The sequence below is a fragment of the Triturus cristatus genome, chromosome 6 (genome assembly GCF_964204655.1).
Source record: "Triturus cristatus chromosome 6, aTriCri1.1, whole genome shotgun sequence".
In the NCBI taxonomy this organism is placed as follows: Eukaryota; Metazoa; Chordata; class Amphibia; order Caudata; family Salamandridae; genus Triturus; species Triturus cristatus.
The window spans coordinates 1,080,865,898-1,080,880,915 of record NC_140589.1 but is presented as its reverse complement, the minus strand read 5'-3'; the positions used below and the strand labels follow the sequence as shown (position 1 = coordinate 1,080,880,915).

General features: G+C 50.6%; 1 protein-coding gene across 1 annotated transcript in view; it reads left to right on the top strand.

Annotated features, from left to right (window-relative positions):
• NUP133 (nucleoporin 133) overlaps positions 1–15,018 on the top strand; it is a 1,584,091-nt gene that overhangs the window by 982,026 nt on the left and 587,047 nt on the right. The window contains exon 19 of the mRNA XM_085611954.1: positions 4,482–4,615. Within this exon, the coding sequence (XP_085468080.1) occupies positions 4,482–4,615 (134 nt within the window). The remainder of the gene's footprint in view (positions 1–4,481; positions 4,616–15,018) is intronic.

The following is a 15,018-nucleotide window of genomic DNA, read 5'->3' as shown; positions in this document are numbered from 1 at the left end:
CTTTATGCACTGCCTGCTGGTTATCCCAGGGGCGTAACACAGGCCCCCGCATCCCCTGCGGTGCGGGGGGGGGGGCGAGCTGCAGGGGGCCCACTCAGCACTGTACTCGGGGTCTCGGGCCCAATAGCACGGATTAAATCCGGAGCGGGGCCCCCTCTGTGTGCGTGGCAGGGGGGGCCCTCAACTTTCGTTACGCTCTGCAGGAGCGACCCCACGTCTAAATGTTCAATATTCATCTGAAAGCTACTTCCAAGTCATACATTTGCAGGGCACAAGTCCTAAACAAGCATTTGCAATGCATTAGGTCTCGCATTTACGCGAGTTTGAGCTATTGACATTGCAAATAACAATGCCTATTGGCATTGTCATTTACAATGCTAATAGCTTTAACTCGTGTAACTGCGAGACCTATTGCATTGCAAATGCTTGTTTTACTTCCTTTCTACCCAGTCCAAAACCCTTGTGATCGGTCATGAGACCTGTGCACCATGTCAAGTTAGAAATGTTAGTGCCATTTGCAAGCAGATTATAGCTGTCTTTGCACCATAGATCAGGTTTGCTTCCTTCATATGAAAAGTCATGAATGCCACTTTAATAAGATCATCTGAGGATATACATCTCTGAGGTTTCCGAACCATATTAAGGAGTAAACCACGGTGTTAGACCTGGCATCTCTTGGCGTGTTTCCCCTGTCGTTTTGCTTTCTGATTTCCTTGTTTTGATGGTGTGCTTGACTTCCTTTTTGCTGATTTAGTCTCTGCACATTTTTTCACTTCTATCCAGTGCTAAAGTGCATGTGTTCCCACTGTAAATTGTGTTATTGTTTTTTTATGATTGGGACATTTTGTTTACAAGTAAGTCCCTAGTAAAGTGCACCTTGTGTGCCCAGGCCCTGTAAATCAAATGCTACTAGTGGGCTTGCAGCACTGGTTGTGCCATCCACACAAGTAGCCTTTCACAGGTGTCTCAGACCTGCCACTGCAGTGTCTGCGCACAGTTTTACTGCCATGTCGACCTGGCAAGTCCACCCACTTGCCAGACCCTAACCTTCCCTATGCTTACATGTCATGCAACCCTCAGGTAGGCCCAAAGTACCCCCAAGGACAGGGTGTTTGAAGATGCCACTTTCAGAATGTGGGCATTTACTGGCTTAACCCTCCGGCATGCCTCTGCCAGTTGTGTATTTCCCATCTGGGTTCAGAGTGACAGGAGCAGGGATATGTATCACACTAGACAGACACAAGGGGGAGGGCTGTCCTGCCTTTGCTGTGTGACATTAGCCAGGCTGAATAGACCTGGCTGCATTTAGAGTAGTGGGATGAGTCATTGCTTGCACCTAAATGGACCGTGGCTGCCTTCCACAAAGATGTCTCTCCCTTCTGGAGTGAGCCTGGCCTGAGCCAGGCAGAACTAGTTAATGTATGCAAGTGGAACTTTGTTTGTGCTAACTTCAAAGGGAAATGTGGTATAAATATTTGGGCCCTGACCCTAGGACTTTGGAACTCCTTGGAATCAGGAAATGTGCCAAGAAGAAGAGCCGGAGAAGCTGTGAGGAGAGACTCACACTTTGCTGGGTGCTTCGCTGTGTTGGCCTATAGTGGCTGCTTCTGTCTTGGGCAGTGAAAGGACTCGACTGAACTTTCTAAAACATCTTCTGCTGAGTATCTCTAAGGGCTTGAAGTAGAGCTTGCCCCCTGTTCAAGAAGTCTCTGGAACAGCAAAGACTTTGCCTTCCGCTGGGCTTCGCCTCAGAGACCGCTTGTTTCAGTTGCCACAGAGGGAAACAGCAATCCAACGCCATCACTTTGACCGGCGGCTCCGTGACATGAAGGCACTGCAGAGGGCACCACAACCCTAGTCTCACCACCGCTGCCGTCCACCACCGTCGATGAGCTGTTGCTTGCACTGTTACCTGTGGGCACCGCACCGCCTTTCTTCACTCTGCCGCCCTGGTCTCACAGACGACTCTTCAAGCTGACATCACTGCCGTTGGTGCACCGTGGTTTAGGGGCACCTCATGAGTTACGCACCACCCCATCCCACACCGCATTCTCGGCTTACCGACGCCAGACCCGGCGATCCTCGATCACAAACTGCCATCGTGGCTTGCACTGTGACTGTCAGCACCGCGACAAGCACCTCCCCACCTCATACTGCAGCCCTGGCCGACTGCCACGAACACGAACCGCTGCCTGCACCACGACTTGAGGGCACCTTAGGCCGCACCGATCTGTTCACACTGCAGCCTTGACACCCGCCGCAGCCGGCCCACACCACTGCAGTTGGCCGGAACAAAAGTTACTGTTTTAGGACCTTCCAACACCGCAGCCGGCCCTGCACTGCCGCGGACAGCTGGGACCGAGAGATTTGTTGGTTTCACACCACCATGGTAGATCCGGACCCAGCTATTGACTTCAAGGAACTATTTCTAAAGTCTGCTTTTGATTATTGATATTCTTGAATAACTGTATGTTGGATTTTTATAGTTTTGTTCTTATTTTGCACAGATAAATATTGGCTATTTTTCTTAACCTGGTGTGGTGTCCTTCTGTATTGTTTTAACTGTATTACTGTGAGTTATATGCAAATGCTTTACACATTGCCTCTGAGATAAGCCTGACTGTTCTTGCCAAGCTACCTAGGTTATTAGGTCTCGCCTTCGTTGCAGCACGCAAGCGCTGCTTCGCCTTGGCGAGATGTATTGTCGTCGCTTTCATGACCGGCTTCTCTGGAAGCAGGGTTGGTGTCAGCCCTGTCGGCATTAGGCGCCACCCACCTGGACTGGAGATTTCGCTCACACACGGCGTCTCTTCCAGACACGCGTGTTTATATATGCATCGCGCTTTCACTTAAGGTAAAAGCGCGATGCATATATAAACAAGCGGCAGACACGCGCGATAGCAGCAGCAGGAAAGTAGGCTGGTGGCAACTAGCGCGCTGTAGGGTGAGGGGCACACAACCAAGCTTTAAAGTCTCGTAATGCAAGAATACACACAAGAAATCCATTGATAAACATGCATCACAACACTGCACAAAGCATGTCATGTTACTGTGCTTTTTATCGGTTAACGATAGAGAATTACCTCAGTAGCTTCAGGTAATACCGCCGACATATTTGCATAGGATGACTGCCAGCTCGAGTCTTCCTAAGCCCATGGCTTGGCCCTCAACTTACGGCCTTAAATACCGCTCGTAGCCAATGTCCTTCCCTTGTCGCCGGAATCAGTCCACAAACTGCAACAAGACATTCATGTAGATAACGCTTAGTCCGCTTGAGGGAGGCTCGTGCGCCGCTCTGGAGACTGTGAGGAGGTCGTGCCGTTAGAATCAGGCTGACATCCAGCCGCCCACGCGCGCTCTTAAATCTGCCGCCCTGGGGCTCAACTGCAGTAATTGTGGACAGGGGAGGCCCAGGTGAAGGTCGCCATTGCTGAGGGGTGGAGCCTAGTTTTAGCTTGGCTTGTGGGGGAGCAAAGGAAAGAGGACGCTTCTTTCAAATAATAATGCCTTTTATTTTTGTTTTCGGTTTAAAAACCTAAATAAAAGGCATTGTCATTTACAATGCCAATAGCTTTAACCTGCGTAACTGCGAGATCTATTGCATTGCAAATGCTTGTTTTAGAAGTGTAACTCCCTTATACTGACTAGGAAGAAGTGTCCCTAATTGGACAAGGTGCAAACCCTTGCCAACTAGAGACCCCCATCAATGCACCCGTTTGGTTAAGGGAGTGAGATAATTCCTAAAGATTTTAGTGAAATATTAGACATTCAAATTTCCTTCTTTATCAATGAGAGGAGAGGGTGCCGTTGTTAACAGTGTTGCTAAATCAAGAATCGGCTGTCGACCTCCCACCCTCTAACAGGTCTTGGAATTTGATTTTCATTGTTTGACACTGGACTTATCTGTGACTGGTCAAGCCATGAAAAGATGCTAGTTTCCTCTTGGGGCCTGTCTTCATGGGCCTTTCTGAAGTTGGTATTGCAGGTTTAAGTGCATGATTCTGTTACTAAATATTGTTTTATTAAATATTTTTCCTGTCTGTTTAGTATCAACTACAGGGGCTTTCAATTTTTTAGGGCAAACATCTCATTTAGTTTTATGGATAGTGTGCGTCCAAGCAAGCCAGAAATGGCCTTTTACCGCCAAAAGACCGTAATTTATTAACTTCGAATTGCTCATCAGCTGTGTGTGTCATTGTCTCGAAAAATGCCTTGTGAGGAGTTTTGAGTAATATCACTGAGTGTAGGGCAGAAAAGGATACACCACTAGTTTCTGCGTTAAGTCTGATGCATTTTGGCTGAAGGCCACAAATTAATTTGCAGAAGTACATTTTTGGCGACTGCTCTTAAACCTCTTGCTCTGAAATAAAATAGATCATGAAGTGCATTCTTATTTATTTTTATATTTAGGACTCATGTAGGTTTGGTAGAAAGTGAGCAGCAAAGTCAATGTTTTTAATGTTTTTCATTTTGCTTTTCAGTTGATCTGGGACAGTATCAGTGGGCTGCTACTCTGGCCGAGAAGTACTGCGACTTCGACATCTTGGTGCAGTTATGCGAAAAAACAGATAACCAGACCAGATTACAGCGTTATATGACACAGTTTGCGGAACAGGTAACATTTGTTTTTTCAACATGTAGATCGCTGCCTGCAAAGCAGTGGTTGTTTTACAATGTGCGCCATTTATGAAGATCTAGGCCTGGGTTAAGAGTGGGCAGTGAGAACCATAGTTTGCTTTACTAATCGTTTTCTTTACTATTCTAAAGGCTTCCTCAGTACTTATTCTGAACTGAATTACTCACGGCACAAAGTATATTGATCTCAGACCCTAGTTTTGAAAAAAAGCATTCCTTAAGCTTTTCTGTTACATCCGTATAAACATTTAGCATCCAAGGGTAGACAGGACCCCATCATTTCCTTCACTCTCCTGTGGTTGAGCCGTCAAGGACTCCTTGTCGGTGATGCGAACATTGGTACCAGATACAACCCATTGCATAGTTTTGTTGCCCGAGTCTGCTCGCGGATAACATGATGTGCCTTTTTGCGTCATCGAGTGTTTTAGTTTAAAGTTAAGTATAGTTTATTAAATTTGATTTTATGACGACATGGCAAACAAACTTAAAAACGCTTAAGCAACCAGCAATCCCCCTTAATAATGCCAATTTTATGGCAACGTTAAAACAGTCTTTTTGCATTCATGCCTGTTGGACCTGTCCCTCTCTGCAGGGTCACCCCAAAACCTTTCGCCTTCCTCCTCCTATATTTTTTTACTGAATTCGGTTTTGTTGGCCCTAAGACTCTGTGCACTTTACCACTGGCAACCAGTGCTCTCTCCCTAAAACATGGTGCAATTGGCTTAAACCCAGTTGGCATATTTAATGTACTTGTAAGTCCCTTGTAGAATGGTATACCATATACCCAGGGCCTGTAAATTAAATGCTACCAGTGGTCCAGCCGCACTTATCGTGCCACCCATCTAAGTGGCTCTCTAAAACTTACCCCAGGCCTGCCATTGCAGCCTAAATGCAGTATCACACTGCCATGTCGAGTTGGCATTCAACCAACTTGCCAAGCCTCAAACTCCCCTTTTGTTACATCTAAGTCACCCCTAAGATTTGCCGTAGATAGCCCATAGGGTAGGGTGCTGTGTAATCAAAAGATAGGGCATGTACTTTTAAGTTTTACATGTCCTGGTAGTGAAAAACTCACAAATTCATTTTTCACTACTGTGAGGCCTACCCCTCCCATAGGGATGTAAATATTGATTTCAGTCTATGCAACAACACATGTATATTCAAAAACAAGATCAAGTCACTGTTGTCAATCTCCCGAGATGACCTATCCATCAATCCCAAGTAAGAAATACTTGGTCAGGCAGGCCTTGCGACCAAGGCCTGAGGCTACTGATTGACAGATCAGATTGGGTGGCACAAATGCGTACAGGAAAAACTCAGATTAGTCCCACAGATAGATAGCAACACCACAATGGTCCAAGGAGCTTGGCCCCAACAAAGCACATATGGCCAGAAGGGTGTTCCCGTTCCCAAAACACAATAAAATTAGATGCCACATAAAGTTAGGAACACTCAGCTAATCAGAGCACAGCACACATAGTACACACAGCGATCACACACTCCCCATGCTGGACATTTCACCCACTGGCCCTCATTGTGTCCACACAAATCAAAACCCACCTGCATTCACTATCAGATGGCCTTACTTGCAACCCATGACTAGGCCTGCATTCCTTTCTCTAAAATAAGATCTTAATTGTTTTATGATGCTGCAAAGGCTGTATATAATGGCATTTAGAACAAATGGATGTTGAGGCAGTCCCCAGACCCGTTCCTGTGGATGTTTCCTAGCCAAAGCGTTTAATTAAACCAACTGAACTGTTTTGCCATATTTATCAAGCAGCGAGGTATGTGGTCTGCAAGAGCCTATTAAATCCATGCATACACCCCAACCCACGCTACTTGCGCAATCACCCCAAATAGTTCAAGGCCAGGAGGAGACCGACAAGCATACCTCAACCTTCAAAACTCAGGGTGGTCCACCAGAAGGGAGAGACTTGCATGCCTTATTGGCCCCCTTACTTACTCTCAGATCTCCTCCCTTCCAGAGAGTCATCAATCTGCAGGTACCCTCACCCGCCAAAGACAACCAGGAGCAAGAGCCATTCCAGGCCAGCTGGCCCCATCAACCCAAACTTCACCAACACAGCCCAGAGCTCCATTCAGATTCCTACTCTGAAAGCCACCCCACTCACACACATGCTTCTATCATGAAGGAACCACAGGAGGAATCAATCGCACAACTTACAAACGCACCATCCCTAAGCCCGCCCCAGGGCCACTGTAAATTACCCAAGCTGCAGTTGACACCGCTGGGTCAAGGGAAATTAAAACTTGCAGGGAGGCAGAGGTATCTGAGATCTTCGAGGACAACCAGGAAGTTCTTTCGTACCTAGGCAGCCAGAAGTGTGCCAACCTGGTGGCATTCTATTCACTGGACTCCCCATCTGGGCCCCCACACAGGTCTCCTCAAACCAACGCAGTCCAAGTGGTCGAAGTGACCCCAACTGCAGGCTCCAGCAGTAGGGCGCACAAAAGTAGTCCAGTCCTGCCCAAAACCGCCAACATGTGGGACCAAATTCAAAAGCTGAAAGTCCTACAGGAAGCATAAGAGGAGCATGCTTAAATCATCCCCGGGGGAGCCAGACACCCCCCTCCGACAAACAAGTACTACAACAAATGAGTCAACAACTGCACAAGCACAGCAACTGGAGAGAGGCCAGAACAGACAACTGGCAGCAACCACAACCGATAAATTCACAAACACAGCCCCAACACTGCCAAAGAAATATTACATGAGCTGGGTTAGAGCGACGGCAGCCAACTCGGAACCCAGCACTGGCCCTTTATCCTTGCCTGACAACATAAGGGGACATGTCCAGGGATAAGAAGACACAGAAGGCTCAACTTGTGGCAATCAGTAGGCACTAGACCACAACAGGCCAATAACTGCCTTCCAACATCGGCGCCGACCAACCGCGATGACAGGGTGCAAAACCTGAAAATATCTGAAAGAGACACGTTAGTGATAGATTCCTTACCTTAGAAAAATCCCCAGACGTCAGATTGGATCTGGAAAGTTTTTTCGTTAGCAGTACCCCTACGCATCAGTAGGTGGCGTCGTGCGGCTCCGCGTCCGTCGCTGGCGTCGTATGCGCCGAGATGACGTCACGGAGACTACTTAGGCACCACCCATGCGCGCTGACATCAGTTCTTTCTTTTTCCACGCCAGTAAGCGCAGATCCGGTTAGAGCACGTACCTTAGTCACTTTTTTACTATCTTTGTGAGACTTTTTGTCTCCTGTAAGTTTGAGTCTACTCTGGTGCACGTAGGGATGCCTGGTTTTAAGTCTTGTGGGGCCTGCCGTCGTAATATGTCGGTGGCGGACCCCCACGACGTCTGTCTCTACTGCCTGGAGAGCGACCACGACTCCCGGTCCTGTATGGACTGTTTGGCCATGGCCCGAAGGCCTTGAGGGAGCGGCGCCGGAAGCTGTTTGAGGTGTGGCACTCGTCCCCGCACTGTTCATGGTCCAGGGGCCTCTCCAGAGAACGCTCGCAGGGCCACCATCATCGCTCCTCGGGCTCCAAGTCTTCACCCTCGGATTCGGGTAATAGACGACACAAAAAGAAGTCAAAGAAGCGTTGTTGCTCTCAGACGTCCCCCCGTCGATCCCTGGATGCGGATGAGGGGGACAGGGGTTCTGCCCCTGCGGCTCCTTCGGAGCCTGGGAGTCACGCGACCTATCCACCTTACCCGGGTCCATCAGGGACACCCGCTCAGGTGCAAGAATTTCTTGCCACCTTGGACTGCCTGTTTAGACCTAGGGCTCCCTCTGGCGCCCCTTCGGGCCCCCGCCGACGTGCCCTCAGGCCTCGCGGTCCCGTGTCCGGACCCTGTTGGCGCCGGCGGTTCCCGCCCCGGCGCCGCTGGATCCTGCGCCAGTGGCTCCAGCCACGGCCCCACAAGGTCCTGCGCTGCCGTCTCCGGCCCTAGCGCCGCCCTCGGCTCCGCCTCCGGCGCTGCAGTGGGTACCATTTGTCCTGCCCAGGTTCTCGGACATTTTTGTCCCCACCTGAGATCCGCACTGGGACACGGCGCCGGTTCGGCCTCATCCGGCGCCGTTTGTCCCTTCCCCGGTCCCTGCCCTGATGCCGCAGCCTGTCCCGCCCGCTGCGGAGGTGGAGGATGACTGGGAGGGGTCCGGGGACCCGTGATTCCGAGCAGGACTGGGCGGATGAGTTAGAGGAGGCCGGCGTCCTCTATCTCTCCTCTGACCCGGGGTTTGCCTCTCCTCCCCCTACCATGGAGGAGGGCGCCTCGTACACGATGGTGCTTTGTCGGGCCGCTGAGGTCCTCCACCTTGATCTACCTATGGTGGCCCTGAAAACTAATCTCCTCACTGAGGTGCTCCAGACGGCATCCACTTTGTCGGAGCCCCTGCTGCCATTTAACGACACCCTCACTGACGTCTTTCTGGGCACTTGGTCGCGGCCAACCACGGGGGCCCCGGTGGAAAAGAATGTCGCCAGGCGTCATCGCCCGGCGCCTGGTGACCCTGCCTTTCTGACCACTCATCCTACGCCCGAGAGCTTGGTCAACCAAGCTTCGACGTCCCAGAGTGCCTTGCCCACGGCTCCACCGGATAAGGACTCTAAGAAGCTGAAGCAGTTCGGCAAGTGGTTGTTCTCTTCGGCCAGCTTAGAACACTGCATGCCTCTTGGGCCGCTATTCCCACGCGGTGTGGGATGCCGTTGCACAGGTTTTGCCTCAATGTCCTGAGGAGGCCCAAGCTGTGCTGTCTCAAGCTGTTGCCGAGGGTAAGGATGCTGCTAGGTTCGCCATTCGGTGTGGTTTGGACACCGCGGACTCGCTAGGTAGAGCCATTTCTACGACTGTGGCGCTTTGTCGCACGCCTGGTTGAGATCTACCGGGTTCTCGCTAGATGTACAAAGCTCACTCATGGACATGCACTTTGATGGCACCTGCCTGTTTGGCGATAAGGCGCCCTTTAAGGACTCTCGGGCTATGGCCAAGTCCTTAGGTCTTTCCACAAAAAGGCTAGCCACTCCTGGTTTTCGTTCCTTTCGTGGCAGCGGCAGGGGCGCCCAGGGGTGTTCTTTCAGCAAGCCTGTGCATACCCAACCGCAGTGTGGACGCGGCTTCCGCAGGGTGGGTCTGGGAATCAGCGTGGGGTCAGTCCACCTCCGCCGCTTGTGCCTCCAAACCTTCCTAATCCGAGCTTTGTGGAGCACCCCACACCAGTGGGTGGCAGGATCCGCCATCACCTCCCCCACTGGCACGCTATCACATCGGACACGTGGGTGCTGCAGATCATCCACAAGGGTTACTCCCTTCCCTTTTAGTCCACCCCTCCAGCCATGCCACCTCAGTTTCACTGCATGTCGGGGTATCACTTAGCGACTCTCCAGCAGGAAGTTATGACCCTCTTGGCCAAGGGGTCCTTCGAGTGCGTTCCGGGGCCGGAAGTAGGGAGTGGTTGTTATTCTCACTACTTTCTGGTCCCCAAGAAGGACAAAGGGGGTCTACGTCTCATCTTGGACCTCCGCAACGTCAACCGCTTCCTCCGGAAGGAGAAGTTCAAAATGCTGACTGGAGATTGGATGGTAGTGTTGGACTTACACAACGCATATTTCATATCCCCGTCCTGCCGGCCCACCGGCATTACCTGCGGTTCATGGTAGGCTACGAGCATTTTTAATTTGCCGTGCTCCCCTTCTGCCTTACCAGCGCCCCTCGGGTGTTCACAAAAGTGATGGCTCATCTGTGCAGGTCAGGGGTGTCAGTCTTCGCCTACCTCGACGACTGGTTGTTGAAGGCGGGCTCGCCTCAGACAGTCGTCTCCCACCTTCAGACCACGGCCGATCTCCTGCATTTGCTGGGGTTCTCCATCAACGTGCCGAAGTCACACCTGAGTCCCTCTCAGGAGCTCCCCTTAATAGGAGCGGTTCTGGATTCGATGCGGTTTCGGGTTTATCCTCCCGAGCAGCGAGTCTGGGATATTCAGGCTATGATTCTGATCTTTTAGCCTCTATCCCGGGTTTCAGTCAGGATGACCCTCCGGCTCCTGGCCTCCTGAATCCTGCTGGTGCAACATGCCAGATGGCATATGCGGGCTCTGCAGTGGGACCTGAAGTTCCAGTGGCGCAGCATCAGGGCAACCTGTCCGATCGTATCCAGATCTCGCAGGGCACTGCATGACAATTGCAGTGGTGTCTCACGAATCGTGATTGGGTCAATGGCAGATCCCTCTCCCTTCCCCAACCGGAGCACACAGTGGTGATGGATGCGTCTCTCCTGGGATGGGGAGGCCACTTGGGAGAGGCGGAGATCAGAGGACTCCATGTCAACCTTTTGGAGCTGCGGGCGATCCGACTTGCATTGAAGGCATTCCTTCCCTTAGTCCGGGAAAGTGTGGTGCAGGTGTTCACGGCCAACACCACAGCCATGTGCTATTGCAACAAACAGGGCGGGGTGGGGTTGTGGACCCTATGTCAGAAGGCTCTGCACCTCTGGACATGGCTGGAACATCAGGGCATTACCTTGTTGGTTCAACACCTGGCAGGTTCTCTGGACGCCAGGGCGGACGACCTCAGGGGCCGGTGCTTGATGGATCACGAATGGTGTCTGCACTCGGACGTGGCACAAGGTCTCTTTTTACAGTGGGGAGAGGCTTGGTTAGATCTATTCGCCACCGAAGAGAAAGCGCTATGTCATCAGTTCTGCGCGTTGGAATTTTCAAGCGGCACTCGCTCAGCGACGCTTTTTGTCGTGAGTGGAGTTGCGGTCTGTTGTACGCCTTTCCGCCTATACCACTTCTGCCCAGAGTGCTGAAGAAGATTCGGCGCGACCAGGCCCAAGTCATCCTTGTGGCTCCCGACTGGGCACAAAGATATTGGTATCCCAAGCTACTCAGCATGGCAATCGATCCCCCGATCCGTCTGCCTCTTCGGGAGGATCTTCTGTCGCAGCAGCAGGGGACGGTCCTCCACCCGAACTTCAGCCTCCACCTCCATGTGTGGAGATTGAGCGGCGATAGTTGACAGCTTTCGATCTGCCTCCCGAAGTCTGTGATGTCATTCTGGCAGCCAGGCGTCCATCCAGTTTGTGGCATGGTGCACAGCGAAGTCTGTGCATCCCTTTTCTGCTCCTCTTTCTGAGGTCCTTCTGTTCCTACTATCCTTGGCCCAGCAGGGCTCTGCTCTGGGCACTGTCAAAGGTTATCTTTCGGCCATCTCCGCCTTTCTAAGGCTTCCAGATCCGCCTTCTCTTTTTAAGTCTCCGGTTGTTAACCGTTTCCTGAAAGGCCTTACGCACACATTCCCCCCCGTGCCTTTCGTAATGCCTCAATGGGATTTAAATCTTGTCTTGACCTATTTGATGTGCGCACCCTTTGAGCCCCTTCATAACTGTCCTTTACGTCTTCTCACTCTCAAGATGGCTTTCCTGGTAGCTGTCCCCTCTGCCAGAAGAGTGAGTGAGCTCCAGCTCTTTCTTCTAAACCTCCTTTCCTTTCTGTTCATCCGGACAAGGTGGTTTTAAGGACCCTTCCTTCTTTTTTGCCAAAGGTTGTCACGCCCTTCCACATCGGGCAGACCATCGCCTTGCCCACCTTTCCGCCTCCACATCCCTCAAGAGAGGCTCCACCGTTTGGACCCAAAACGTGCACTCTTGTTCTATCTGAGGCACACACAGCAGTTCCGGGTGGATGACCATCTGTTTGTTGGTTACGTGGGCACCAAAAAAGGTCAGGCTGTGCACAAACGGACCATCTCTCGAAGGGTCGTTCTGTGCATCAAAGCATGTTACCCGTTGGCTAAGAAGAAGCCTCCTGTGTGGCTGCTTACCCATTCTACCAGGGCGTCGGCAGCCACTTATGCCTTGGGACGCGGCGTTCCCTTGCAGGATATTTGTCAGGCAGCTACGTGGGCCTCACTGCACACGTTTACCAAGCATTACGTCCTTGACAGTCAAGTCCGGAGAGACGGCTTCTTTGGCCGTTATGTTCTCTGTGACTTTCTGGTGTAATCTCTTCGCAGGCTCACCACCGGGGTTGGTATTGCTGGGGTATCTATTGTAAGGTAAGGAATCTATCACCAAGTTACTACTTGTGTAACGATATATCTGTAAGAGACATTAGTAAGTGATAGATTCCTTACCGCCCCACCCATCCTTCCCGTTCTGCGAATTGATTCTAGGGTTATGATCATCCCTTTCGGGGCCCTAGTTTCATGGCACCAGTGGTCAGTTTCTTGCTTGGCTCTGCGTTCCTGGCGCGGAAAGTCATGTACAAAACTGACGTCAGCGCGCATGGGTGGCGCCTAAGTAATCTCCATGACGTCATCTCGGCGCATAGGACGCCAGCGACGGATGACGGACGCGGAGCTGCACGACGCCACCTACTGAGCCGCAGGGGTACTGCTAACGAAAAAACTGTCCGGATCCAGTCTGACGCCTGGGGATTATTCTAAGGTAAGGAATCTATCACTAACTAATGTCTCTTACAGATATATCGTTACACAAGTAGTAACTTGTGCATTTGACTGGCATCAATGGGGGTTAAGTCCACCCAAGGGAAAGCCTGATCAGATGCCAGTCAGAACCTTGCACCTTACTCCTTATACTAGAGTTCAAATTAAAAGGGACTTGTGATACCCTTAACAGAGGAAATATTTTCCAGTTACTCTCAACAATCCCAGCTTTAAGAGACATAAAAACAATTGACTTGCTCTCAATTGAGTTCATTAGGAGAGACACACACTTGGGAAGAGAAGCCCTCACCCAAAGTTTGGGAAAGACGGTAACCAGGTACTCTTATTCCGCTTACGTCACCACAACAGTGCATTGTAGCTTAGGAAGATGGAGAAGACTGGGGTGTCTAAAATCAGATGGTACCCTCGTTGCCCACAGGGACCTCCTAGAATTACTGATAGACGTGCTAACACTACCCAAGCATGTGGCCGTGGTGAAATGTACCACCCATACCGGCGGCAAGGACTTTGTATCCCTGGGGAATGCCTTAGCCGACAAAATTGAGAACAAAGGCAGCTTACAGAATGTTCAAGGAAGTACACGTATTCCCCTTAACGCAAGCTACAGAGACACAGCCATCACATGACAAACTGTACACAGAGACAGCAGGGTTTTACTTGAGAGAGTTTCAGGAGACAGCCTTACTTAATAAGAAAGAGAAATGGTTAGCCAGGAGTTGCATTCAAACTGTGCATGACACGTATCCACAGTGAAACCCGTCATGCGAACAACTTTTTTGTAAAGTTTCAGTAGATGAGGAGCGACGCTGTCTTTTTATTTAACATAGAATTATGAAGGGTACCCGTCAGGGCCAGGAGTCTTGTCACATGTCATCTCTAAGATGGCATCTCTGATCCTTTCCAATGTAATGGCCTCATCCAATACTAGCCTTTCCACCCATAAAGTTTAGGCAAGGGTATCATCTATGCGGGGGGAGCGGTCTTTTTAGTTTCGGGACGTAGGACGGCCTCGTAAAGAGTTGCATAATATCGACAAAGACTTGGCCATTGGCAAGGGATAAGCAACACATTTGTCTTTGGTGTTCCTCCACCTCAGGAATGATTCATCCCGCAAGGGGACGAGATACCCTGGAACCCTCCAGAAAAATGGATAACGACTGTACATTGTTTGTCGTCACACGAGTGTCTGAGTTTCACTTAGCGAGAAATTTTTTAATGAGACCAAGTTACAGATCCAGATGGTCCACAAGTGCTGATCCTGCTGCCAGTGAACAGGAGCCAGTCCATGGCATGCTCTGCAAGAATTCACGGCCAGTCAATAATGGTGGCATCCAGACATGCTCCTAGATGGGCGGTGTACGGCTCAATCGGTCCTCACACTGGGCGGATCGCATTGTTCCTCTTCCTTCCTGGAGGACGGGTTCGAACACCCCAGTGAAGGCAGCTCCAAAGCATGGGAGCCAGGGGAAAGTGACTCAGTCCGTGCATTCCATCTCCCCCAGCAAGAACCAGTGTGGCCCCATCTTCTGTGACCACCAGCACCCATGCCAGGTCTGGGTGTATGAGCAGTTGATGGAGGAGGTCGGAGCTCAGCTGTCAAATCTGTTTTTCTTCTATTTGGCATTCCCACACCGACTCAGGTGTGTCGAAAAAGTGGGTCTTCTCCTCATAAATCACCTTTAGGCGTGCTGGAATGAGGAGTGCATAGGACAGGTAGAGGGCCCGGAGCTTCTGTTTTTTTTTATTTATTTATTTTTTTAATTTTTTTTTTTATTCCTCATATACCAAAGAATAAAGGGCATTCCTGATGGGAGGCCATAACCTCTCCTCAACAGTCATCCTGTCCCAGCCCTGGTGTTTTAAGACCGATGTGGAAAGAGAGGCTCAAACCCTCAAGCAATCACCACTACCACTGTCCACTTCTTTTGC